At 45.3% G+C, this 25,881-nt stretch overlaps 1 protein-coding gene across 2 annotated transcripts in view; it reads right to left on the reverse strand.

The window, feature by feature from the left end:
• Nucleotides 1-4,906: 4,906 nt before the first annotated feature.
• The window catches only part of HSPA12B (heat shock protein family A (Hsp70) member 12B), a 222,207-nt gene continuing 201,232 nt past the window's right edge, over nt 4,907-25,881 (reverse strand). Inside the window, exons 10-13 of one of the 2 annotated variants that reach the window (XM_069205221.1) lie at nt 22,177-22,281; nt 17,893-18,151; nt 14,740-14,843; nt 4,907-7,495 (exon numbers count right to left, since the gene is read on the reverse strand). In XM_069205221.1, coding sequence (XP_069061322.1) covers nt 6,855-7,495; nt 14,740-14,843; nt 17,893-18,151; nt 22,177-22,281 — 1,109 coding nt within the window. In that variant the 3' untranslated portion in view covers nt 4,907-6,854. The remainder of the gene's footprint in view (nt 7,496-14,739; nt 14,844-17,892; nt 18,152-22,176; nt 22,282-25,881) is intronic. The other variant, XM_069205226.1, reaches the window with a different exon arrangement.

The raw sequence follows: 25,881 nt of genomic DNA on the forward strand, positions 1-25,881 counted from the left end.
ACTAGAAAACCACAGAGGTAAGTGACACAGTACCCCCAGCGACCAGGAATGCAGGGGTAAATCACTGGAATTTCCCCACACCACCCAAAAGGAAGGAAAAGAAGATACCCAGACAAAACTGCAAGAAACCAGCGGTGGGTTCCTGGAGAGGAAGACCTGTGGAAAGGAGGACCGAGTCCAAGAGTCATAGTGGAGTCCAGAAGGACTAGGGGCTACTTACCCACTCAGCTGTACTTGCAGGAGTTGGTCGACAGTGATGAAGATCAGGTCAGCACTGCAGCCCTGGAGCCAGAGAAGAGCTCCTGAGGGATGCAGGAGATGTCCCACGCTGGAATGAAAATTGCAGACGGGTGTTGGTGCAAGAATTCCTCTAACAAGCCTTGGCAAAAGCAAACCCATGGGTAGTGAAAAAGTGGAGCTGCCAGGGACCAGCAAGGCCCAGGAGGACTCAACCCAGGAGGGGGAGGCAGAGGGGGGCCTCAGTGACATTGAGAGCCCACAGGATCAGAGGCAGCACCCACAGGACCGTAACACAGAAGTCGCAGAAGGAGCCCACGCAGCACTACAGAAAGTGATCCTATGCCGTAGGAGAACCACGCAGAGGGCTGTGCTTCACAAGAAGGAGTGCTGGGGGATGGAGCTACACATTGCCTGAAGATCCCTTGGAGGATATGCAAACAAGCCTTGGCAGCTGCAAGAGACGCAGTGCATGGGGGTACTGTCCTGCGTGGGAAGGCAAGGGCTTATCTCCACCAAAGTTTGACGGCTGGCAGAGAAGACCAAGAGGACTACTCCGGACCACCACCTGTGATGCAAGGTCCATGCAGCTCAGGATGAGAGTAGATCCATGCAGCCGGTCGTCATTGCAGCAGGTGCCTGCGAATGTAGGGGAGTGACTCCTTCACTCCAAGGGAGATTCCTTGATCCTTCTCATGCAGACTGAAGACTTGCCGCCCTCAAAGGATACACAGCCAGGGAAATGTTGCAGAAGCTGGAAGGAGCCATGGAAACAATGTTGCTAGAAGAGTCTTCTTCATGGATGCAGATTGTCGGTTCCTGGAGGGTCCAGTCATGGTGCTGCATCGATTCCTCTCAGGAAGTCGGGCTGTGTCGTTCCGGCTCGGCTTTGCTTCGATCCAGTGGCCCGTGGGTCGAATTTCAGTTCGCAACGCTGGCGCTGCGTTGATCTTCTCCTTGCGAAGTCGGGCTGCGTCATTCCAGTTCGGCGTGCAGTGATTTTCTCACCGCAATGCAGGCTGTGCATCGTTTCTTGCAGGCTGTGTGTCGATTTTCGCCGCACAAGGAGTTCTTTTGCAGGAATGAAGTCTTTTTGGTCCTGAGACTTCAGGGAACAGGAGGCAAGCTCTATCCAAGCCCTTGGAGAGCACTTCTCAGCACAGCCAGAGAGCAGCAAGGTAGCAGGGCAACAGCAGGGCAGCAGTCCTTTGCAGAAAAGCAGTCAGGTGAGTCCTTTGGGCAGCCAGGCAGTTCTTCTTGGCAGGTTGCAGGTTCTGGTTCAGGGTTTCTTCTCCAGGAAGTCTCTGTGAGGTAGAGGGTCTACCCCAGAAGTGTCTGTGAGGTAGAGGGTCTACCCCAGAAGTGTCTGTGAGGTAGAGTGTCTACCCCAGAAGTGTCTGAGTTGGTAGGGTCAGATACCCTGCTTAAATACCCAAATGTGCCTGTGAAGTAGGGGAGAAATCAAAGAGTGGCTTAGAAGAGCACAAGGTCCCCTTTAAGTTCCATCATGTTTGCCAGGGTCCCAGTAGGGGGCATGTCACTCCTTTGTGTGAGGGCAGGCCACTGTCCTTTGACATGTAAATGTAAGGCCCTCCACCCTCCCAGCCCAGGAAGACCCATTCAATATGCAGATGTGTGCAAGTGTGACTGAGCATCCTGGGTTTGGGGTTTGTCTGAGTGAATGCACAAGGGAGCTGTCAACTAAACCTAGCCAGACGTGGATTGGAAGACACAGAAGGATTTAAGTGTAGAGAAATGCTCACTTTCTAAAAGTAGCATTTCTAAAATAGTAACATAAAATCCAACTTTACCATTAAGCCGGATTTTGTATCGCCATTCTGGCCATACAAAATATGGCCTGGCTACTCCTTTCAGATCAGGATCTACCACTCAAACAATATATGCGGGTAGCCCTAATGCTATCCTATGAAAGGAGCAGGTCTCACAGCAGTGTAAAACGAATTTAGGAGTTTTACACTACCAGGACATATAGAACACACATATTCATGTCCTGCCTTTTACCTACATAGCACCCTGCCCTATGGGCTACCTAGGGCCTACCTTAGGGTTGACTTATATGTAGAAAAGGGGGAGTTTAAGGCTTGGCAAGTACTTTTAAATGCCAAGTCAAAGTGGCAGTGAAACTACACACACAGGCACTGCAGTGGCAGGCCTGGGACATGGTTAGTGGGCTACATATGTGGGTGGTACAACCAGTGCTGCAGCCCACTAGTAGCATTTAATTTACAGGCCCTGGGCACATGTAGTGCACTTGACTAGGGACTTACAAGTAAATTAACCAGGCCAGTTGGGTATGAGCCAATGTCACCATGTTTTAGGGAGAGAGCACATGCACCTTAGCACTGATTAGCAGTGGTAAAGTGCGCAGAGTCCTAAAGCCAGCAAAATTTAGGTCAGAAAAAGAGAAGGAGGAAGGCAAAAAGTTTGGTGGTGACCCTGCAGAAAGGCCATTTGCAACAGTGGCATAATACATACTGCAGCCCATAGGGATCCCGTGGTATCCCAATGCCCTCGGTACCTATGTACCATATACTAGGGACTTACATGGGGGGGTACCAGTATGCCAAATGTGGGGTGAAAATGGTACAAGTTACCAAGTTAGAAGGGGGGGAGATAATCACTAGGCTCCTGGTTAGAAGGATCCCAGTGAACACAGTCAAACACACTGACAACAGGCAGAAAATGGGGGTAACCAGGCCAAGAAAGAGGGTACTTTCCTACAATATGTAAAAGTCTGTGTCTTCAGAGGGGCTTGCAGAAAAGAGAAATAATCTGCTGTACAGGCTTTTTAGGCCTGGGTTTTGACAACAGAGCTGTCACAGAGAACTGTTGCTAATAATGTACTAAGCTGTTTTTTTGGAACAGTACTTTCAGCCCATACCTTTCTTCGACACCCTCTTTCAGCCATTGGCTTGAGACTTTGCCAATCAAGTCTTGACTCAGCCTATTAGAGTGTTCTTCTTTCATCTTCTGCTACTGGCTGTTTGGGTATCCTTCTGCCCGAGTTGAGCGGTTACACTGAACTGCACGAAGAAGTACCTTACAACAATAGCCCTCTCTCTCCCCTTTGCTGGCTACTTCCTGTGTGTCTATCTCTAATGTTCGAAGGCTGCATTTGTTAGCACATTAAATTCAGACCTATTGGTTTTGCTCATATATATTTACACACAAAAGAAGAGAACTCTGGGTATTTCTCAAGTTTAAGTGGAGAGCAGCTCCAGTAAGGAGCACCCTGCAACACCAGCGACACTCTAGATTTGCTCACCGCAAATGTCTGTTTATCTAGCAACGTTTTTAAGCATCGGAGCAGCACAGTGCTATCCACGCCGAGCTAGACAGTGACAAAGGGGGTGATTCTGACCGCGGCGGACGCCGCCCACAAGCGGTTCCCGCCGAAAGACCGCTCCGCGGACAAAAGACCGCGGCGGTCATTCTGGCTTTCCCACTGGGCTGGCGGGCGACCGCCGAAAGTCCGCCCGCCAGCCCAGCGGGAAACACCCTTCCCACGAGGAAGCCGGCTCAGAATGGAGCCGGCGGAGTGGGAAGGTGCGACGGGTGCAGTTGCACCCGTCGCGAATTTCAGTGTCTGCAAAGCAGACACTGAAATTCTTTGTGGGGCCCTGTTACGGGGGCCCCTGCAGTGCCCATGCCATTGGCATGGGCACTGCAGGGGCCCCCAGGGGCCCCACGACACCCCATACCGCCATCCTGTTCATGGCGGGTGAACCGCCAGGAACAGGATGGCGGTATGGGCTGTCAGAATCCCCATGGCGGCGCAGCAAGCTGCGCCGCCATGGCGGATTCCCATAGGCAGCGGAAAGTCGGCGGTACACCGCCGGCTTTCCGCTTCTGGCCGCGGCTGTACCGCCGCGGTCAGAATGCCCGGCGGAGCACCGCCAGCCTGTTGGCGGTGCTACCGCCGACCTCCGCCATGGCGGTAATTACCGCCAGGGTCAGGATGACCCCCAAAGTCTTTTGCCGTTTGTACAGCAAAATCTTTAAGCAAAGGACTGACAGTGTCATCCTCGCCGAGCTTTAAAATGACAAAAGCCATTTAACACTCCAGGCACCGTATTACAGCTTTGGACTGGTCAAATCCCATCCAAGCCATCCTGGAATGAGTGAAAGCAACTCCTGACACATGGTTCGCTCTCATTAGAGCTCTTCAGAGGGGTTTAGCTTTGTCCAGACACAAGGGAGCACCCAGTATAAGTCAAAACAAAGCCCTTTCGGGGTTAGAGTGATGCATAAGTTATGCAAAAAAGAAAAGAGAACTTTGGGTAGTTCCTAAGTTTAGGTGGAGAGCAGACACACACACACACACACACACGCACACACGCACGCACACACACACACACACACACACACACACACACGCACACGCCCCCCCGCATACTGCAAAAGTGTCAGACTTCCTCTTTGTGCTTTCTTTTCCATCTAGTAGGAGAGCTCCGTATCTCCCTTCACTGCAGCAAAGTGCACTAAAATGATAATAAGGCAGGTCACACTCATTGCCACATGCCCCGTAGCAGAGATGGTGCTGATGCTACCTCTGTGGTCAAACTTTAATCTTCAAATACAGTAATTTCACAATGGTCAGTGCGACACCAGAACAGGTCTTTGGATTGGAAGGATCTATTAATATATCTGTGGTTGTAAATGTTTTTTATTTTGATACAAATATATAAGGTAGATGTTAAACATATCGTGATTGCCATACAATTACATTAAAATGCCCTTCATAAAGAATTACACAATGCAGTTGATACAAAAATAAACTTTGGGATTAGAAATTTGCATATAACGGATTGAATAGGTAATCTGAGTGTACAACCGTTTATAATGCTCAATATTTAGATAAATGAGAAAATAAGAGCAGAAAGCAGCGGGAAAGTGTAGACAAATCAAGATTGTTAATTGAAAGGTGACCAAGAATAATAGAGATCTGGAAAACTTTGGTTGCAAGGCCCAGGTACAGTAATATGATGTGTGAACAATTACACTAGAACATCACAAATGGGACAACCTTCAACAAAAGGAATATATCTATTTGAGTACACAGTATTTGTATTGCGCAAACCTAGCTGATGGGCAGCGGAGCCCTGAATGCATCCCGCGCCACTGATACGCCTGCAGTGCGAAATGGCGTCATTTGTCTTGTCTGGCTACATGCCTACGCTGACTTTGTGATTTAGAGCCTAATTGAGATCTTGGTGGACGAGTTACTTCGTCACAACGGTGACGGCGAGCCCGTCCGCCAAAATATAAAGCCTATTATATCCTATGGGATTTATATTTCAGAGGACGGGATATCCGTCAGCGTTGTGACGAGTAGCTCATCTGCCAATATCTCAATCAGGCACTTAGTGTTAAGTTTGGATGACATCACTGTCTAGCTCACCCATGTTTGTTTCCAACCCATGCAACCTTTTTAAACCCTTCCCACTGCAAACCTAATTTTCTTTCATCCAATGATTAACCTGTGTAATAGGCTCGGAGTACTTTGAAATGAATGAAACACTTTGAAAAAACACGAATGAGACCCTGGCTGCCTTTCCTACTCACTCAATAGCATTTTAGCATATTCCAGTTTAATAACTTACCATAGATGCTTACCGGCTTCCGTACTGAAGTTAGGACTGAAAATATTGCAAAACTAGAGCTGGCACTGCTGACTTTTAAACTACGACTCAGGAGCAGCAAAGAGTAGTGGTGCGATTAAATGATATCAATATGATTGGTAATAATCAATTTTCATAGTCAAATAACACAACCCGATAGGTATGGAACTAGGGTTCCTATCAAGGTTCACGTCGGAAGGATGACGGTAGGTTGGCGCGGTTAGGTCGGTATCATCCACAATACGCGCCTTAACCGACTGAGATTTCGACCAACGCTCACCGACTTCTCTCACTTGGTTTGACTCAAGCTCACCTGATTCCTGAAGCTAACAGTGCATTTGCCACGTGTTTCGCTGTTTATTTTCCTTTATTACTTGCAGACAGCCACCTTACTGTAAACAGTCAAGACTAGGCTCTGCTTTACTCCACCAACCACAGCCTCTTATTCAACAAGCAAGCAGGATTACATCTGCCCATGTACACCTCTATTTAGCTTACTGTCCTGATCTTCTCCGGCACAAATGATTTACCATTTTCATTGTTTCATGAGCTGCTGACCTTTTTTTTTAGCCCTGGTGTTACCAAGGCAACTGCGCTGCAGTAGATCACGTGATCACATTTAATCTTTGATGCGTTAATCCTCATCTGATTTGCTGCAGAACCTACTTGATTGGAAAGCGGGACTAAAATTGTTTCTTTGATGTTGTGTGTGTGCTGTGGCCTCAGTTTATCCCTGAAATCCATGACAAAAATCCCTCTTATCTCCTTTAAATTCCATTTTGGTCAACAAGGATGTTTGTCACTTTGAGGGCCACCAAATATACCAATCATTGTCTCTCTTTCTGCTGAGATGACACTGTGTCCTTGGAAACACATTCGCTTTAAGAGTTCTCGTTTTTTCAATCTGTGACGGACATGCCCGGCGTGAGGAGAAAAGCATATCCTATCTAACTGAACATCATATGTCTTCCTTGATCAGTTTGACAGGAAATCGATGGCGGCCCTGACTGTTTTCGCAGTTTTGACGTCCATTGCTGAGACTTTGATCTCTGTGTCCCCAAACTGCATGCCTGCGCGGATCTCGCGGCGACCACGCTTGAGGTTAGTTTCGTCCACCTCCGGCAACTCCAGGTTGATGGTCCCACACTTTCTCACTCCAGGATCAGTGATGTAGACAATGTCATCCGTGGCAGAGCAGTAGATATTGATAATTATTTTGCGTTGCCCAAGCCTCGCCGGGCAGTAGCTTCGCTGGACGACCTCTCCCAGTGCTACCGACTGGTCCACTGAGACAAATTTGTCAAAAATGTCAGTGCACCAGTTTTTCCCCTCTTTTACAAGTAGTTTTTCCTTGGGGTGCTTCCCTTCCACAAACTTATTGAGGACCCCAACTCCATAGGTCAAAGGTGACCTCCTCACTCTGACAATGGTTGGGTCAAGGCCAAACAGGACGGCTCCTTTGAGAATTGTGAGCCCGACATCTTGAGGGATGATGACACGGCACATGTGCCCAAAGGCTGATTGGACAGCATGTTGAAGCATTGGAGACTCCGCGAATCCGCCAACTAGGAAAAGGAACTTGATGCCTTTCACGTCTGGTTTCTTCATGAGGTCACCTATTGGGGTGGAGACAAAGGTGTATATATTTCACTCACAGTCAAGTTAATTTCAGATGGTGAGGTAAAATAAAATAAGGAGCGGGCGGAGCTAAAACTTGTTTCTTTCTATTGTTTAGATCTGAAGGACTTACGGCACAACAAACTCTGCATCTTTATTTAGAATATTGACAAACAACCACCAGTAGAGATTTTGGGCTACATGTACGTCGCATTTTGCACATGGCAAACAGCACCCGGGCCGTTTGCGACGTGCAAAATGCACTTTGGTATGTTGAAACCCATTTTTGCAATTCGGTAAACTATTTACCGAATCGCAAAAGGGGATTGTGAGTCACAATTAGGAAGGGGTGTTCCCTTCCTAATTGCGAGTCGCAGTCCCATGTATGATTGTTTTGTGACCGTGAATGCGCAAAACAATCGCAATTAGCACCAGTGTCATAATGGCGCTAACCTATTCGCAAACGGGAAGGGGTCCCAATGGGACCCCTTCCCCTTTGTGAATGGCAGTAAAAAAAAAAATTCAGAGCAGGCAGACCACTGCCTGCTCTGAAAAAATAAAACAAAAACGTTTCATTTTTTGTTTTTGAAATGCATCTCGTTTTCCTTTAAGGAAAACGGGCTGCATTTAAAAAAAAAAAGAAAAACTGCTTTATTTAAAAGCAGTCATGGACATGGTGGTCTGCTGTCTCCAGCAGGCCACCATCCCTGTGAGGGCGACCATTCTCAAGGTGGTCACAAATTGCGACCTACCTCATGAATATTCATGAGGTAGGGCATTTGCGACCCCCTTGCTAATCGCAAACAGTGTCATTGACACTGTTCAACATAAAGTTTTGCGACTCGCAAAACAATTAGTTTGTACATGTAGCCCATAGTCCTCTGTTTAAAGTAAATCTCCAACATATTTTGGAATTGGCAAAGGTTTACAGGAGTGTGCCTGAGAAGTTGTGACAGTCAGAGGCTTGCAGGCGAATGCCTGTAAATCCTTTTTGAATTCTCATGTACGACTGCATGAAGGCATTTTTGCATGCCTGAACATACAGTGTACATTACACCTAAGAAAACATATATGGGATACAGTACTCCCTGCCGTACCTTATAAGGCTATTGTAAGTCACCAAGCAGTTCTGTCCTCATATAGAGGAATGAGGCCAAAAGCAGAGCACCTTTATAAAGTCATGGAACTCCGAGGTGACTAGCAATATCCTTAAAATGTACAACAGAGGGTATTTTATTCCTTATAATACATCATCACTTTGTCACCCTTTGTGCAAACCACTTTCACCTTCATATAAAAGAGGTAGTATGGTTACAGTCCTGAAAAATAAAAGTGGACTCTAATATGAAATTAAGAATATCAAAAAGGCAGTTAGTAATTTGTAGCAAAAGTATATTGGAATAATAGCGGTCAGATTGAAAAAGTACTAGGGCCCAGAGAGGGCAGAAAACGGGACACACAGTCTACTTTTCCTACTATAATGATGTTTAGTGCGTCACAAAAAAACACATATTGCTATAGAACTCTCCTTTCTGTTCATTACACTTTGTTTTAAAAAACAGACCATAACAATGAAAAAGCTGATTGTATGTGTTTAAACTGCAGCTTTAATTATTCTTCATGAACTGCCTTTCACCTTGGCTGCCGGCTGTAACAGGAGGCATTGTGACATCAGAATCCAACTGTAATGCCTTATTAGAGTTGATCAGTGGTGTCACTGCATTGTTAAAGGCAACTAGAGACATCAGAAGTCACCTGTAATTAGGACATTTGAGACTGGATTTTATACAGGAATTGCAGACTCCCATGAGTTTTATGCACTTCCCTATTCTAACAAATGGATCTACTCCTGCCATGTACAGAAGTAAACCTGCAAAGGTTTCTATTGTGTGAATGGCCTTGGAGTGGTTTGTATAACCATGAAAAATGTACGTTCCTATATTTACCAGGCTATTCCACTCGTTGGAAATGGCAGAATATGTATTCACATAAAATGTATGTGTGACACATCTTCATACACATTTCTAAAGCTGTGTTTTTGCATTTGCATCTGACCTTACACACACACATATTTCTGAGTGAACCAGGCCTTCTGGTCTAAACTGGGCCATTAATGTAGAGTCTTGTCAACAGCGTTTAGGGATATATCAGTTTTGATTCATTGTAAAATGATTAAGTATGAAGATGTCATTATGAAGAAGTCATTATTTATTCATTTAGCCATTATCTTAAAATAGTTTATCTCATGTTTATATCATCTTTACCGGTGTCTTAAACAATTTAACCAGCTGACACTGTAAAAGTGTGTTCAGGCCACTTACCCTTCTCTGTGCTGCCATTAGCAGAGTTCACAGGCATACAATAAACTACTTATTCACATCACAACATTTACATGTTTAGTGGTTTGCATACTAAATAATGCATTTCCCATTAATAGTTACCATTAACAAGTATTGCGATGCCTGTGAATGAATAATTAATATCGGTTTAAAGAAAGGCCAGAAGTATACTTGAAAATTAAAGCGGTTTCAATGCATTTTTTTGTGCACCTCCTAGTTTAAGTGCAGATGGCTTCGGATATCTGTCACAGACAGCAATGTTTGCAGCCCAAGTGGGCTTTGTGTAGTATGATTAAATGATTGATGATGAAATGGCTTTCCTGTTTACCTCAATTCCCCTGTTTTTTGTTGAATGACTTTCTTCCCTATTCTGTGCTTGTACTGCCCTTGAAGCATAGTTTGTTTAGTGGTGTATGCTGTGGTGTGGCAGTCAAGAGTGCAGCAGGTGTAGTGGCACTGAGGCCCAAGGGTGTGATGGGCCCTCTACACCTGTATTATGACTTTATTTTGATACCAAATAGGTGGTTACAGGGCCCATTTCCCTTTTCTTGCAAAGTAAAAGAGAATATAGGTGGCTGGGAGAATGGCGCACACACTATCAGTGTGCATTCACTAGTCAATAAAGTATGTTCAGTCTCAAAGTTTTTGATGGGTGCTCGAAATGCTGGAGAGCACCATGTTCCTCTGGAGCCGGAAAGTCCGCCAGGATTACAATTTCAAGCACTCCACTCCTAAAGGTAAAGTACCAAAATGAATCCTCCAGTAGGGTTGCTTTTCTTGTTTATTTTACTTGACAAGAATTCCACAGGTTTCTTTAACAGGCAGTATCCAAGCGCATAGCCTCCAAACACAAAGCCAACACGTGTTTCGTCCTTTAAGCAGATGTCATCACAGACTTCATCAGGGCTACAATACCAAGATTAAATCAATAAAAAAATAATCAAAAAAAGGAGGTCGCTGCTCAAACCACCACCACATAACCATGGATGAAGGAAAGATCAAACACCGCATGCACATGCCCAAGAAATAGTAAAAAGGCTCATATCCCAAGTGAGAAGAGGGTATTTGTTATAGGTAGTACCACTAGGAGATTCTCCCCCAGAAACATAAATGAAAAAGTACATCAAATCAATCCATTCACAACTTGTTTGGAAAAAATATCTAACCTAAGAAAATATATGGAATATCTATTCCATCATTATAGCATCTCAAAATCATACCCTACAATACCAACAATCACAAAAATAATATTTTTTCAACTTAAACCTGAGCACAAATAATCTATATCCCTTATCTCAAATGAATATAGGCTCTCCAGAATCAACCATCAAACAGTACTTAATTCCAATTGTCGTCGTCCCTTAATGTCATATGTGCATGCTAGGTATAGCATGAGAGCATCACCGGGATTTCTGCTGTCCCCTCCAACCACCTCCTTCTGGGATCTGCTGCGGCCGCCGCTGCTTAACTTACAGACCTGAATCACTTGTGGGAGTTATAGGTAATACATTTACTAATAGCTACTATTCACAGATAAACGAGAAATGGCAAAGTCAATAAAACTAGATTTAGGAAGCATACATTTTTCTTTAATTTGTGTTTCACAAAAATATGTAATAAGCAAAAACAAATTTGGAAAAAAATAATCAAAAAGCACAATACACCATCCTTGGCACTGCAGTAACATTATCACCCTAGGTGGCAGTGCACATGCAAGGAGGCAAAATGGTGTCCCATACAGTGCAAGATGGCCAATAAAAGAAGTGGGCGGGCTCTTTTCCCCGTGTTGTGTGCTGTGGTAGGCTGACACAAAATATGAATGACATTTGAACAATACAATGGATGAAGAAGGTTCACTCAAAGCCATTGTACATATATATATGTGTCTGTATTTAATAAAAACACGGGGTTTGCTAGACAGCTAGCTCTGTCTCTGGGCCAGAGTTAAAAGTTAGGTACTTCACTTTATGAAGAAACTTTTGGATTTTCTAAAATGCCCTTCATTTCTGGTCTGGGGGGCATTTGTGTTTCACCATGTGGTGTGCTGGTTATTTTATCACACAACTCCGTGTGTCCTTCAATAGCACTGTTTCATTCAATTGCACAGCTTACTTGGGGTGCAAGGAAAGTTAAACATTTATCTCCCATTGTGCAAGAGATTCAGATACTCCCCTTTTTAGGGAAAATAGCCTAAACCACGAACAACGAGGTGCGTTGTCCACGAAAGCAGAACAACTCTTTCGTGAAGAACAACTCTTCTTCTCTGTCTCTGTAAGGGGGTCGGGGTAATTTTAGTTTTTAGGTGTGGGGTGGGTGGGTCGGGATAGTTTCAGGTTTTAGGGGCAGGGGTGGAGGATCGGGCAAATTTTTGTTTTATGGGGTGGGGTGGCAGTCGTGTTAGTTTTAATTTTTAAGGACGGGGTGGGGGGTTGTGGTAGTTTTAGGGGCGGGGTGGGGGGTTGGGGTAATTTTACTTTTTAGGGGTGGGTTGGGTGGTCGGGTAGTTTTAGGTTTTAGGGGCGGCGTGGGGGGTCAGGGTAGTTTTAGTTTTTAGGGACAGGTAGGATTATTTTTAGGGGTAGGGTAGGGGTAGGATTGTTTTAGGGGCGGGGTCAGGTGTCGGGGGAGGGGTCGCATGCTGGGAACGTGCATGCCGATCCATGCATGCATTTACCAGGTATACCTTTACAATGAAAAATCATTGTTAAGGCATTCGTGGTAAAGGCATTAGTGGTATCAATCGTTGTTCGGACTGCGTTGTTCAGGCATGCGTGGTTCCAGCATGCGTTGTTCCCTCCTTTATTCCCTTTTTAGTAGTATAACATTTACAGCCTCTTGTCTAGTATATAAAGCTGTTTGGGTGGGTGGGATACTTACCTGGGCCTCTGACTTAAACAGTTGGTCATTGCATGCTACCCAGTGCCCAAAATCGTCACTCTTCAGGTCTCTCCCAGTAAATAAAAAAAAATCTAAAACTCTACATTAGACTTTCTTCTTCTGTTACTCCCATAAGAAGCCTCTTCAGCTAAACTACAAGTAATATTACATTTTTGTTGTTAGGAACAGTTTTAAAGCCTTAATATATATTTTTTTAAATCCATCGGCCTTATAATGGACCTGGGCACAGTATTCCTTCTCCCTTGCAAGAATTTCCTATACCAGGGGCATGGGTGAAGCTGGGAGGAGGGAATTGTAGGGGATTATGAGATGTACCGTCAGAAAGGAAGGATTGCAGGGGAGTTTCATTCCAGATTTCCCCAGGAATTTAACATCCCCACCCCCTGAGTTTCATCCAGATAGTTCAGCTTCTTCTGTCCGAGTGAAACACTCTACATTCGAGGAGTTAACCTGGACCTCTTAGTCCCGATGGAGCTAGTAACTCCATATTGATCCCATTGGGGATACCCCATGACTCCTAGTCAGGCCCTGTGCATGTGTGGGTGATTCTATTTTCTCCTTCAGATGCCAGATTTTAGGTAGATGATACTATTTTATGTTTAGGAGTCACTCTTGTGTTCCTTAAACTACCCACAACTTTAGCCACGTCCAAAGGCTTTTAGGGCCTGATTTAAGAAAAGTGGCACCCCTTTGCGCCCACCTTACGGTGCACCATGGCGGTAGTTAGGGAACCACCGTCAAAGTTTTTTATGCTAGTTTGGCGCTTTGCAAGATTAGTGTAAACTTTGTTGCCGCTAATCCTGCAAAGCACATGGAGGCCCACCATAAATAATGGTGTGCCTCCTTTTAACGCCTGCTCTGTGCAGCTGTTAAAAATGGCACAATAAATGCATTTTTTTGGCCCCCCTAATGGGGGAACGCCCCCCTTTCATACATTATGCCTAGCACGGGCATAATGTGGCGCAAGACGTTCTATAGTGGCGCAATGCATGCATTGCGCCACTTTGTAAATCTGGAGCAGCTATTTTGGCCTCGTTGGGCCACATTAGCGTAAAAAACGATAATGTGGCGCAACGAGGCGTAAGGCCCTCTTAAATCAGGGCCTTAATGTCAAGCAAAGCAGAAAATAATTTTTCTTGAGCAGACAAGGTTCTCATGCGCAGTTACTATGCACATTATGGCAGGAAGTGCATATACAAAAGTACATTAAGACAGGAAGTGTGTATGCATGTTACTCTGATCTTTGTGATAATGACTGTCTTTCATGGTCAGGTTTTTTGATCACTGCTCTTGTAGGCCGTGTGCCATATTGGCGAGCGTGGATCAACATGTCCATAAAAACCTCTCCCATTAAACATCTGGTGGCCCACATGATCAGACTATTTTCACATATAGCTTTCACATTTTTACCCATTTGGGAAATGTACATAGATGTGCTCCTCTTAGAGGAAGAAGTAACTTCAGTTGTGCAGCAGCTAACGAGGAGGGAACGACCCTATATTTAATCTGGTGTATTGAAGGGATTTCTTCATGGAGAATTATATTTTTAATTTGATAAAAATGCTATCTGTGCACATCTGAGTCACATTTGCACATAAGTAAGTTTCCACCTGGTGGCAAGTCTGCTTGAGTGCATATTCGCTGTTGAACTCCAGGAAATCTACGGCTTGCGGAGATTTCCTGCCTTACTCACAGGATAGTACGTGAATCTGAATAAAAAATCAGAAATCTACTCCAAACATAGAAGTAGTTCAACAGAACAGTTTACCTGGGATTGAAGGATCAGACATCAGGGCTGGGATTTATTGTTCTTCCAGTGCTTATTTGGCCTATCAAAATTCAACATAAGGTGTGCAAAATAGATGAGAATCTGAAAATGTTCTTCAGTATGCATATAAACACAACCCATTGCATGAACCATCCTATGGGGAAAAGAGCAACGTCACGATTCTGTACATCAGTCTGTACTCAGGTGGAATAGCCCACCCAGGCCATGGTTTGCGTACCTATGTGCTGGATAATTTGGCTGATGGTTGGCTGGAAGAGTTCATTCATGGCCTCCGATGACATCCTCAGCATGCCTTGCGATGACCATTTCACGAAATTGACACTGTGGGTGCAAACATTCGAAATGACCGTCATTAGGGTGAGATATGAAACAAGAGTCAATATCTATGCGTATTACTCGAGTATTATCTAGAAGTGGATGTTATGTTCTTTAAAGAATAAAATCGTAGAAAGCAGGTTCTAAATTTTGAAATTGCAATGTTCTATTACTGTGAAATTGTTAGGTTACAGTGTGTTTGTGGAAGCACACACTGATTTAATTTACTCCATCTTATCTTAGTATCAAAGGCAAATCCTTTCAGCAACTATGTCAAGGATGGACAGCTGGCTAAGCCAGTCTCTAGATGTTGTACAACACTCAGTGGAACGTCACAAAGGTGATTACAGACACACTGGGCAGATTAACAAAGGTTTTGCATTTGATTTGTGCTACTTTTATAACACAGGCCCAACACAAATTCCTTTGCAGGATTTACAAACCAATGAAAATTGGTATTTGCATTGGTTGGTAAAGAAAAGGAAAGCAAACGAGCGCAAAGGACTGCTTTGCATTACTTTGCATCAAGGGGGCGTTCCATGGGTGGTATATGGGCATTCTTGCGTAACCACCCATAGTTTTTGACACAAACCCACTTTACTAACAACAGTAGATAGGGTTTTGCTCCAAAAATTAACACCACTTGAAAGCAGGCATTAAAAAGGCGAAATGCTTTTATTTCTCCTAACTTTTCCCATTTTGCAATTGTGCTACACCGTAGAACAAAGCAGGGAAAGTTCAAAGTTAGTCTAAGCATAGTATTTTGTACTGGAAGGGTGCCCTCGGCTCACGCAGACACTTTTGCTCTATGGCACAAAGGAGAGTGTGTCGCGCTAGGCAGCCCGATACTGTGCTAGTGCTGGGGAGAGACAAAGAACGTGCCAGGCCTCTGTAGATCTGGCGCGTTCCTGCTCTCTCCTTGCCACGCAGGGCAGCGCGGCAACTTTGGGTGTTGCTCTGCGTTATGTGACAAGTTTGTAAACCTGGGCTATAAAGTAGATTCCTTTCACCCTGCCTTTACAGCATCAGTTCACAAACAAGTAATGCATTCAGTTTAATACCTGTGCTCCTGCATCCTTTCATTAAGGGTGCAGGGTAGTCTTTTGAAAGAAGGTTCTGCAGTACAAAGTAGAGTTACCTTGCACGAAGGGTGAGAGTGGAGAAGGTATGCACACTATTCTGGTGGTATCGAAAGATGCAGCGTGTGGGGGTTATGCAGGCTGTGCTGAGCACATGTACCATGCAGGAGCACTATTAACAAAGGGGTGTCCTGATTGGCTGCTAGGAAATATAATGATGTGCAAAACAAAGTATACCACCTGAAGACTCTATGGTTCTACATATTAAGACAAATCTTGCCTTCTTTGTAGTCTTCACCGAGGTCTAGCGAGATCTCATATGTGACAAATAACACGCGCATATTTAAGTTTGCCATTATTTGTTGGACAAAAAAAAGAAATCCTGTCAGTCTGTTTGGAGCTCCCTCACTCAGTATTAACTTGTGGTAAACATTTCTGTTCAGCATTTTTCAGTTCCTCGCATTGCCTGGTAGGAGTTCTGGCCCACTCCTCTTTCCAAAAGTGCCTACGCTTGGTGATATGTGAGGGCATTTGTTGATGCACAGCCCTTCTCAGGCCTCACCACAGCATCTTAGTGGGGTGGAAGTCTGCACTTTGGCTTGGGCTGGTAAAATTCCTATTTTTTTGTTTTACTCCCTTTCAGACGTAGATTTATTGGTGTATTTAGGATCATAACCTGTTGTAAGATCCACTTTGGCTAAATTTTCGTTTTTTAACAGTTGCTATAACATTTCCTGTACAATATGCTGGCCTTGAGTGGATTCTCTGTTCGACTCAATGATTTTGCCATCCTCTTCACTTGTCCCTAAGCAATATTAGAGGAAGAGAACTAGCACTTCTCAGCAGAGATGTGCTACTTTGTTTTTTCAATAACACATTTTTTTTGGTTTTATCTGTACAGAGCACAAGAAAGAATAAAAACATATAAACAGAATACAGAAAAAGCAAATGAGCCTCCCACCACTTCTCACTGGTATTGTAGATGACCACAGATTTGCTCGAACACGAATATCAATCTAATCAAATCCTTGTCCATGCCCATCTCTGTTAAGTAGGAGTCCCAGATCTACAGATCTCTTTATCCATCACCGTTGTAATTGGCTCAGTTCGTTCCATACCAGTCCCATGATATTGACACCAACTCGAATGGTGCTTTTGTGGGCAGCCTCTTGAGGTTAAAATGGGTTAAAATAGATTGTTCCATACTCATACACTGGTCAAGACCTCTTTTCCATTCTCCTATTGAGGGGGGTCCTTATCTCGCATTCTGCGTGCAATGTCCCTTTTTGCAACTAGCAAACTTAACCACAATAATGCAAAATTGTATGCATTATTGTCTAAACCTACATTTGCTACATCCTAGGCCCAGTGATGTGATACTTGTAAAGGGAAAATAGCATCACATAGCAGTTGCAAACAGGCCCTTTGGAATATGGGATACACTGTATATTCTATAAGTGTACATTAGTTCGATGAAAGCCGATGTCTTGGCCAACAGCTTCCTGTATATCAGAGTAGAGAGGCCTCAGGAGGGACAAAGGGCTACAGCATAGTTGGGGATGTGCTGTAACCCAGTTAGTTCTACCATTCTTAACAATCACAGTGAGTTTTTCACATTGAGGCTCTTTACAATCGTACCAGTGTTCAATGAATGAATGAATGAATGGGAACTTGTACCGCGCACAGCTACTCCAAGGAGTGTCCCGGCACTTAGCTCAAGGTCACAGCATGATGTAAGATCATGTTGACTATTCCTGCATGGATATCCAGGGGTTCAACCTTTTTTGAACACTGAGATAATGTCAGTTGCGCGAATCTCCAAGGGGAGCTTATTCTAAGCCGCTGGTCCTAGATAGGAGAGCGACCGCCACCAGCTCGAGAGCGGTGCATTCTGGGGCTCTTAGCAAGCAGGCTGTTAGCAGACCTCAAGTATCAATCATGCACTGATGGTAGTCTAGAGCTTCCATGAACATTACCTGCTCTTTTTCAGGGCGGTTTCCACGTTCTGGCCTTTGTGTCTCCGGTAAAAGTCAATGAATGAGAAAGGCAGCGATACGTTGAGGTGGGTGGAGCGATGGGGGGCGGCTGTCCTCTTACGGGCCTCGAAGGCGATCATGAGGTCCACCCACGCTGCTGGACGCTTCGCTTTGAAGGTTGCGATGAAGTCCTCCCCAAAGATTTGACACAACATTTTTTCGAAGGCCAGATCCACTCCAACAGCACCATGGGGGCCCCCTGAGGTGGACACACAAAACAAAGCCTTATCACAAAAAGATGATTGTACACATGATACAGTCTGTATTTGTTTGTTTTTCTTCTAAAGAACTAGCATATGCCCGGAGCATCTTGGCACCACTGAGTGTAATTGCATTTGATCCAGAATATTAAGGGGCATATTTACAAGCCCCTAGCGCCACTGGATTCTGCAGCACACATAGAAAGAGCAAAAGGCCATTAATGACTGTTTATGTGCAGGAAGGTGTTCCTTCCTGCACATAAACAATCATTCAAAAACAACGATTTGCTACTTCTATGAGTTGCATTCTGTTCCAAATTTCCATTGTAGATTGTTTATGTGCAGGAAAGGACACCTTCCTGCACATAAACAATCATTCAATAACGACGATTTGCTACTTCTATGTGTTGCATTCTGTGCCAAATATCCATTGTAGATTGTTTATGTGTAGGAAAGGACACCTTCCTGCACATAAACAGCCATTCCCTTCAACGCAGACACCCTTGCACTATGATGCACGGATGCATGAGTTGACAGCTAAATTTAGCACCAGCGCTAGGGGAAACACAGGGATGTGCCATATTTTTGAAAATATGGCGCATCCCTGCGTTTCAGAACCGGCTCGGCGCTGCCAATTTTGACGCAGAGCTGCGCCAGTTCCATGTAAATATGCCCCTAAGTGCTTAACTGCCTAAGTGTCAAATGGCTAGATCCAGGTTTTGAGGGTTTCTTTAAAGTTTAGTAAGTTATGCTTCTGTTGTAGGGTCGAAAGACGATGGTCCTCTTGGACTGCAGCAGCAGCCACCGAGAAAGGCTTTCCACTTAATTTATTTTGGGGGCATGTAACAAAACCGGTTCAGCTGTAGGAGATGCCATTTAAAGCATTCTGACAATGACGTAAGGCTCTGGTTGTTTATGGGTTTGTGGACAAGGCACATTGCTTTAAACACATTGTTGAATGGGCAACTACTGTAAAAAAGGGTATTTATTTATGCAGTGTACTGGTATCTAGGACAACCCAGAACTGGCATGTGAACCTGTTTGCGTCAGTGCACATCACTGCAGGGGCGTTCAAACACTCACGTGGCCACTCCCGGCAGCCAGTTTATTAAGGATCACATACCGTTCGCTGGCAGTCATTCAAACATTCAAAACTCCAGGGACTACAGCCCCGGCGGCGGTTTAAAATTGGAAAGCTATCCCTGTGTGTGGGAGGGGCTTTAACAGGAGTGGGCAGAGAATCGGCTTTGCAATTGCCAGTAGTAGGCAATAATAAATATAAAACATAAATATAAAATATAAATAATAAAAATTCTAATATTTTATATTTACTGATGTTCTTTTGTTAAATCGTACATGGTGTGGCTAGGGAAATAATAATTGTGCATTAAAAGTTCTGATGTCAAGCACTTTGGATAAACCACTGTACTAAATTTAAGCCATTTCATTATAAATGTCCTTGAGGCTCGATTGTCCTGGCCGCAGCAGCGCTGGGAAATGAAACACAATACAGCATGTGTTATGTTTCTTAAACACTAGGTGGCGATAACACATTACGCAAAACGTCATGGTGTGCATTTACCATATGGCAACTGAAAATCAATCCTACGTTTGGCAGCAGTAAAAGGCTGATTTCTGGAAGCGACGGGCACAGGCCACACTAAGTTGGCAGTGCACAATAAAAGTTGTCATCTCATGCACCCTGGTAACATGGGCGTTGCCTGAAGATTATATCAGAAGTCCTCTGTTGGCTTGAGGTGACATAGCTTCTCATCTTAACCTCCCTTCATAACCGTGAAACTGCATTTCTTTATATATTTTCTTATAGCGCTCTATTACCGAAAGGAAGCAAGCGACGCTATACAGAAGTCCAAAATAAATCCATAAATTCCGGACTTTTGTATGCGCCTCCCACTGACGTGTGTGTGAGTACAAATTTCGTCGGGTTCTATCGTCCTGCCAAAACTTTAACCTACATCTCAAGATAGACAGTATATTGCGATATATGTGACATTTGTATGTGTAGCGCCTATGAAGGCTTACAAAGCTTCAAAGAAATAAGCGATGCTTTTCAGGAATATTTGAAATAAATGTGGGTGACCCTGAGAAAAACGCCCATGTCAAAGCACGAGCTATCACAGAATTTAGCTGTTCTAAGAGCAGCACGTTAATGGTGTCACTACCAGTGGCGTAACAAAGGCCCCTGCAGCCCCCGCGGTGCGGATGGTGGCCCCAAATTCCAGGGGGGGCCCTCAGCACAGTACACTGTGCACAGGCGGCAGACCCCTAACTGTGTCCAGCGGGAGGGCCGCACCGCCATGTAATTTGCAGGGGGGGGGGGGGGGGTCAAGTTTCGTTACGGCACTGCTAACTATATCCTAATGCCATAGTACTCAAGTCATCGACCTCTGAAAGATGAAAGGCCGAGCCCATCTCAGTCTGGAGTCAAAGTCGTGGGTGGGTGTGTGTTGCCCAGGGATTTCCGCAGGAGCTGAACTAGCCTGCTGGATTGCTTTGGTAGAAACATGTTCAGCTCTCCAAACACTTTCATGCATGGTTCACACTTAAGACTGACTAAATAAATATTCGCAGGGAATCCTGCAGAAACCAAATATCCATCTATGAGCTGAAGTAAATTGACAACAATTGTAAGGTATCCTGTGAATTATTAGACTTTCAAAATCTCCTCTGTCGTGAGGTCCTCACCTTTACTCGAGGTACCAGATATGTGTAGGTAAAAACCTTTAAAAAGTTCTACACCAACTTTAGTTGCCTGGTCGATGGAAACAGGTTAGATGTTTTTGTGAGGCCTGGGTCAACATCTTTGCGGTGCCTCAAATGTCACAAACACCAGAGAAGTAGTAAAAAAAAAACGGAATGGGACAGACTTAGCAAGGTTCTATGTTGCCCTAGCGCCAGGCAAGGGGGCGCAAGACCAACGCAAAACCTAAGTGAGATTTATCAAGCCACGCAAGGCCACCTTGTGTGGCTGAGTGGCTTGATAAACCTGGCATAACGCAAGGCAGGGCAAATCGATAGTTTGCATTACTCTGCCCCAGGGAGGCGTTACATTGGTGGAGCGTGTGTGCTTCCAAGCATCCACCCATGGATTCTGACACATTCCCAGATTTACCATTAGTGGTAGACCTGCTAATGTGTCAAAATGCTACGCCTCCCTAGGTGAGGCGTACCAAGGAGAAATATCTTTCTATTTGTTTTTTCCTCTTTCTACTTGTGCTGTATTCTGAGGATTGTTTTTGTGCAGGAAGGTGTTCCTTCCTGCACAAAAACAATCCTGCCTACAATGTAGGTACCCGTGCACCATGGTGCAAAGGTGCCTGTGTTGGCACTAGGCAGCCAAAAGTGTGGCAGCGCAAGGAAATGATAGGGATATACAGTATAATGTTAAATACAGCACATTCCTGCCCTTTCCCTTTCATGCAGCGCTGCAATGTGGCTTGCTGCGTCGAGCTGCGTGAAAGAATGATAAACGTGGGCCAGAATGTTCTCAAACAAAGAGAAAATACATCAGCTCCAGCATCTGGTGTCATCTAGTGATAACAGCCATTAGCATTAGCTTCTTTCTAAACCTATAGATTTTGCCGCACAAGCAGCGCCCTGAATAAGCATGGAGCGGGGGAACGCCTCCCTCCTTGTGGTGGGTCTCGCTCTTTGCGGCCCCCATACAACCAGGCATTTCTTGGATGTAGTCATGTGCCTCAAAGTAAGGCACATTGTGACCAGCTGTAGTTTGAAGGGCATGGTCTTGGGCATTTTCCTGAAGGCAAGGAGGGAATGCTCTTGGCGGATGTCGGCAGGAGTAGGGTTACATACCCTTTGAGGGCCACTTTCTTTGTTAGCCACTCAGTGTCACTCAACTCTAACATGCTCTGTGGTCAGGATTTAGTGGACTCTGTGTCAGCAAAATGGTTTCTGTAATGCATTTCTCTTCATGCTTCCTTGAACCTGCGTGACACAATATTTATTTTTATCAGGGAGCCCTCAGAGGGTTCTGTCATCTCACCTGATGCTTTGTACAGCTCCTTCAGTGTGCCTCGAGGCTGCTCTATCTGATGGACAGTCAGATCCACGGTGCCTCCTCCGCAGTCAGCAACAATGTACCGGTCACCTGTGAAGGAGAGGGCAGGAGTCAGGTTCAAGACCACACAGAGCCTTTCATCTTAAGTGGACTTGGCTAGATAATGGCACTGATGCTCCTGTCCATCTTCCATAAAGAGGGCCTATGTTCTCTATGGGTTTATTTTTGGCAATAAGTGGGTTACTGTGTACTTCTGGGAGTAGAAGTAATCAACTGAAAGATTCAATTCACTAGGGGAGGACCATTCGTATATATACACAAAATATAGTTAGTACAAGCTTATGAACCATCATGTATGATTATTCAAGACCTAACTTTTAACTTAAGTGGGTGTTCTGTGACCCCCTGCTATTAGTACATAGGTTGGTTCGCAAAATCGCAAAATGTTGGTGTACAATTTGCAACCACTTTTTATAAACAAAATCTTCATACATTTGGCCCCAAATTTTTACAATGGTGATGTCAGCTGCCTAACAGCATTAATAAAAACAATATTTTTATAGTTTCACCAATCTGGAAGATAAAGAATAGACAATGTTTTTACCCTGCACCAGAAACTGGACAAGGTCATCAGCTGGACTGGATATGTTCAAGGTTGATCGCTTACCTCCATTCATTTGGAAAAGTAAAATAAAATATCACCAGTGGCTCTCAAGGGGGCAGAATTTAAGCAGCAAGAGAGCAAGTCTTGTGTCACTTGTGTTTGACTGCAACTTCACACAACAGCAAATGTTTTGGCCACGTCCTTTTTTGGGACCAATAACAAACAGGTATGTGCAATTTAAAAATAATATGGCAAAAAAAATATATCAAAGATTGTGGGACAGAAATGCATTATTCACGTGGACACAAATTTCGACTTGTACGTATACAGACACATCATTCACACGGCAACCATACAGGCACACCACACCCTGCCCTCACACACTTCTCACCATACACTCACAAACTGTACGCCCTGCCTTCATACCCCTCTCACCCACCACTCACCCTAAATTTACTTTGCAGTCACACACTATGGCCCATATTTATACCTTTTTAACGCCGCGTTTGCGTCATTTTTTGATGCAAAAGCGGTGCAAACTTACAAAATACAATTGTATTTTGTAAGTTTGCGCCGCTTTTGCGTCAAAAAAAGGCGCAAATGCGGCGCTAAAAAAGTATAAATATGGGCCTATGTACCCTGCACTCTTACACCACACGCTTTATACCCATCAACTCCTGAACTCAACAACTACTCACCTTGTACTCACCCGCCTCTGGCCCTGCACCCAGGCACCCCTCAGCATGCACTCACACGCTGCTCACTCACCTTTCACTCACACACTGCTCACTCACCCTGCACTCACACGCTGCTCACTCACCTTTCACTCACACGCTGCTCACTCACCTTTCATTCATTCACACACTGCTCACTCACCCTGCACTCACACACTGCTCACTCACCTTTCACTCACACACTGCTCACTCACCCTGCACTCACACGCTGCTCACTCACCTTTCACTCACACGCTGCTCACTCACCTTTCATTCATTCACGCACTGCTCACTCACCCTGCACTCACACACTGCTCACTCACCTTTCACTCACACGCTGCTCACTCACCTTTCATTCATTCACACACTGCTCACTCACCCTGCACTCACACACTGCTCACTCACCTTTCACTCACACACTGCTCACTCACCCTGCACTCACACGCTGCTCACTCACCTTTCACTCACACGCTGCTCACTCACTTTTCACTCACACGCTGCTCACTCACCTTTCACTCACACGCTGCTCACTCACCTTTCATTCATTCACACACTGCTCACTCACCCTGCACTCACACACTGCTCACTCACCTTTCACTCACACACTGCTCACTCACCCTGCTCACTCACACGCTGCTCACTCACCTTTCACTCACACGCTGCTAAAACACCACTAACACTTTCCATTCACTCTGCACCTGCAAACCTCACATCCTGCACTACCAACCGTCACCCGGCACACACATCTTTCATCCTGCACCGACACACCACTCATGCTGACTCCTCACCCTGCTTTCCCACATCTCCTGCCCGGTACACTCACGCGTCACTCAGGCACCGCTCACCCTGCAATCAGCCCCGCTCACCCTGCATACTCGCCCAGCACTCCTACACTGCTTACTCTGCACTCCAACACCACTCACCCTGCACTCAGACATTACTCACACTGCACCCAGCTACCACTCACCATGTACTCACACACCATGTACTCACACACCTCATGCAGCATTGACATATTGGTCAACCTGCACTCACACACACCTCACTCTGCACTCCCAAAACCACTAGCACATCATTCACACAGACTGCTCGCCTTACACTCACACAAGTCTCACCCTTCATACTCACACACCAGTCACCCTGGACATTCGCACTAATTACTCTGCATACTCGCACACTGCACGCCCCACACTCACACACATTGCGCTGCAATCTTACTGCTTATACACCTCTCATCTTCCACTTACCCAGCGCTCAACTCATTTGGGTACCACTCACCCTGCACTCACACACAGCTCACTGCACTCACATATCTCACTCTGCACTCACACTTTACCCATACACACACACAGCTCATCCTGCACAGACACTGCTCACCCTGCACACAAACACAGCTCACTGCACTCACATATCTCACCCTGCACTCACACACAGCTCACTGCACTCACATATCTCACTCTGCACTCACACACAGCTCACTGCACTCACATATCTCACTCTGCACTCACACACAGCTCACTGCACTCACATATCTCACCCTGCACTCACACACAGCTCACTGCACTCACATATCTCACTCTGCACTCACACTTTACCCATACACACACACAGCTCATCCTGCACAGACACTGCTCACCCTGCACACACACACAGCTCACTGCACTCACATATCTCACCCTGCACTCACACACAGCTCACTGCACTCACATATCTCACCCTGCACTCACACACAGCTCACTGCACTCACATATCTCACTCTGCACTCACACTTTACCCATACACACACACAGCTCATCCTGCACAGACACTGCTCACCCTGCACACACACACAGCTCATCCTGCACAGACACTGCTCACCCTGCACACACACACAGCTCACTGCACTCACATATCTCACCCTGCACTCACACACAGCTCACTGCACTCACATATCTCACTCTGCACTCACACACAGCTCACTGCACTCACATATCTCACCCTGCACTCACACACAGCTCACTGCACTCACATATCTCACCCTGCACTCACACACAGCTCACTGCACTCACATATCTCACTACGCACTCACACTTTACCCATACACACATACAGCTCATCCTGCACAGACACTGCTCACCCTGCACACACACACAGCTCACTGCACTCACATATTTCACCCTGCACTCACACACAGCTCACTGCACACACATATCTCAAACTGCACTCACACACAGCTCACTGCACTCACATATCTCACTCTGCACTCACACTTTACCCATACACACACACAGCTCATCCTGCACAGACACTGCTCACCCTGCACACACACACAGCTCACTGCACTCACATATCTCACCCTGCACTCACACACAGCTCACTGCACTCACATATCTC

The sequence above is a fragment of the Pleurodeles waltl genome, chromosome 1_2, assembly GCF_031143425.1.
Source record: "Pleurodeles waltl isolate 20211129_DDA chromosome 1_2, aPleWal1.hap1.20221129, whole genome shotgun sequence".
NCBI lineage: Eukaryota > Metazoa > Chordata > Amphibia > Caudata > Salamandridae > Pleurodeles > Pleurodeles waltl.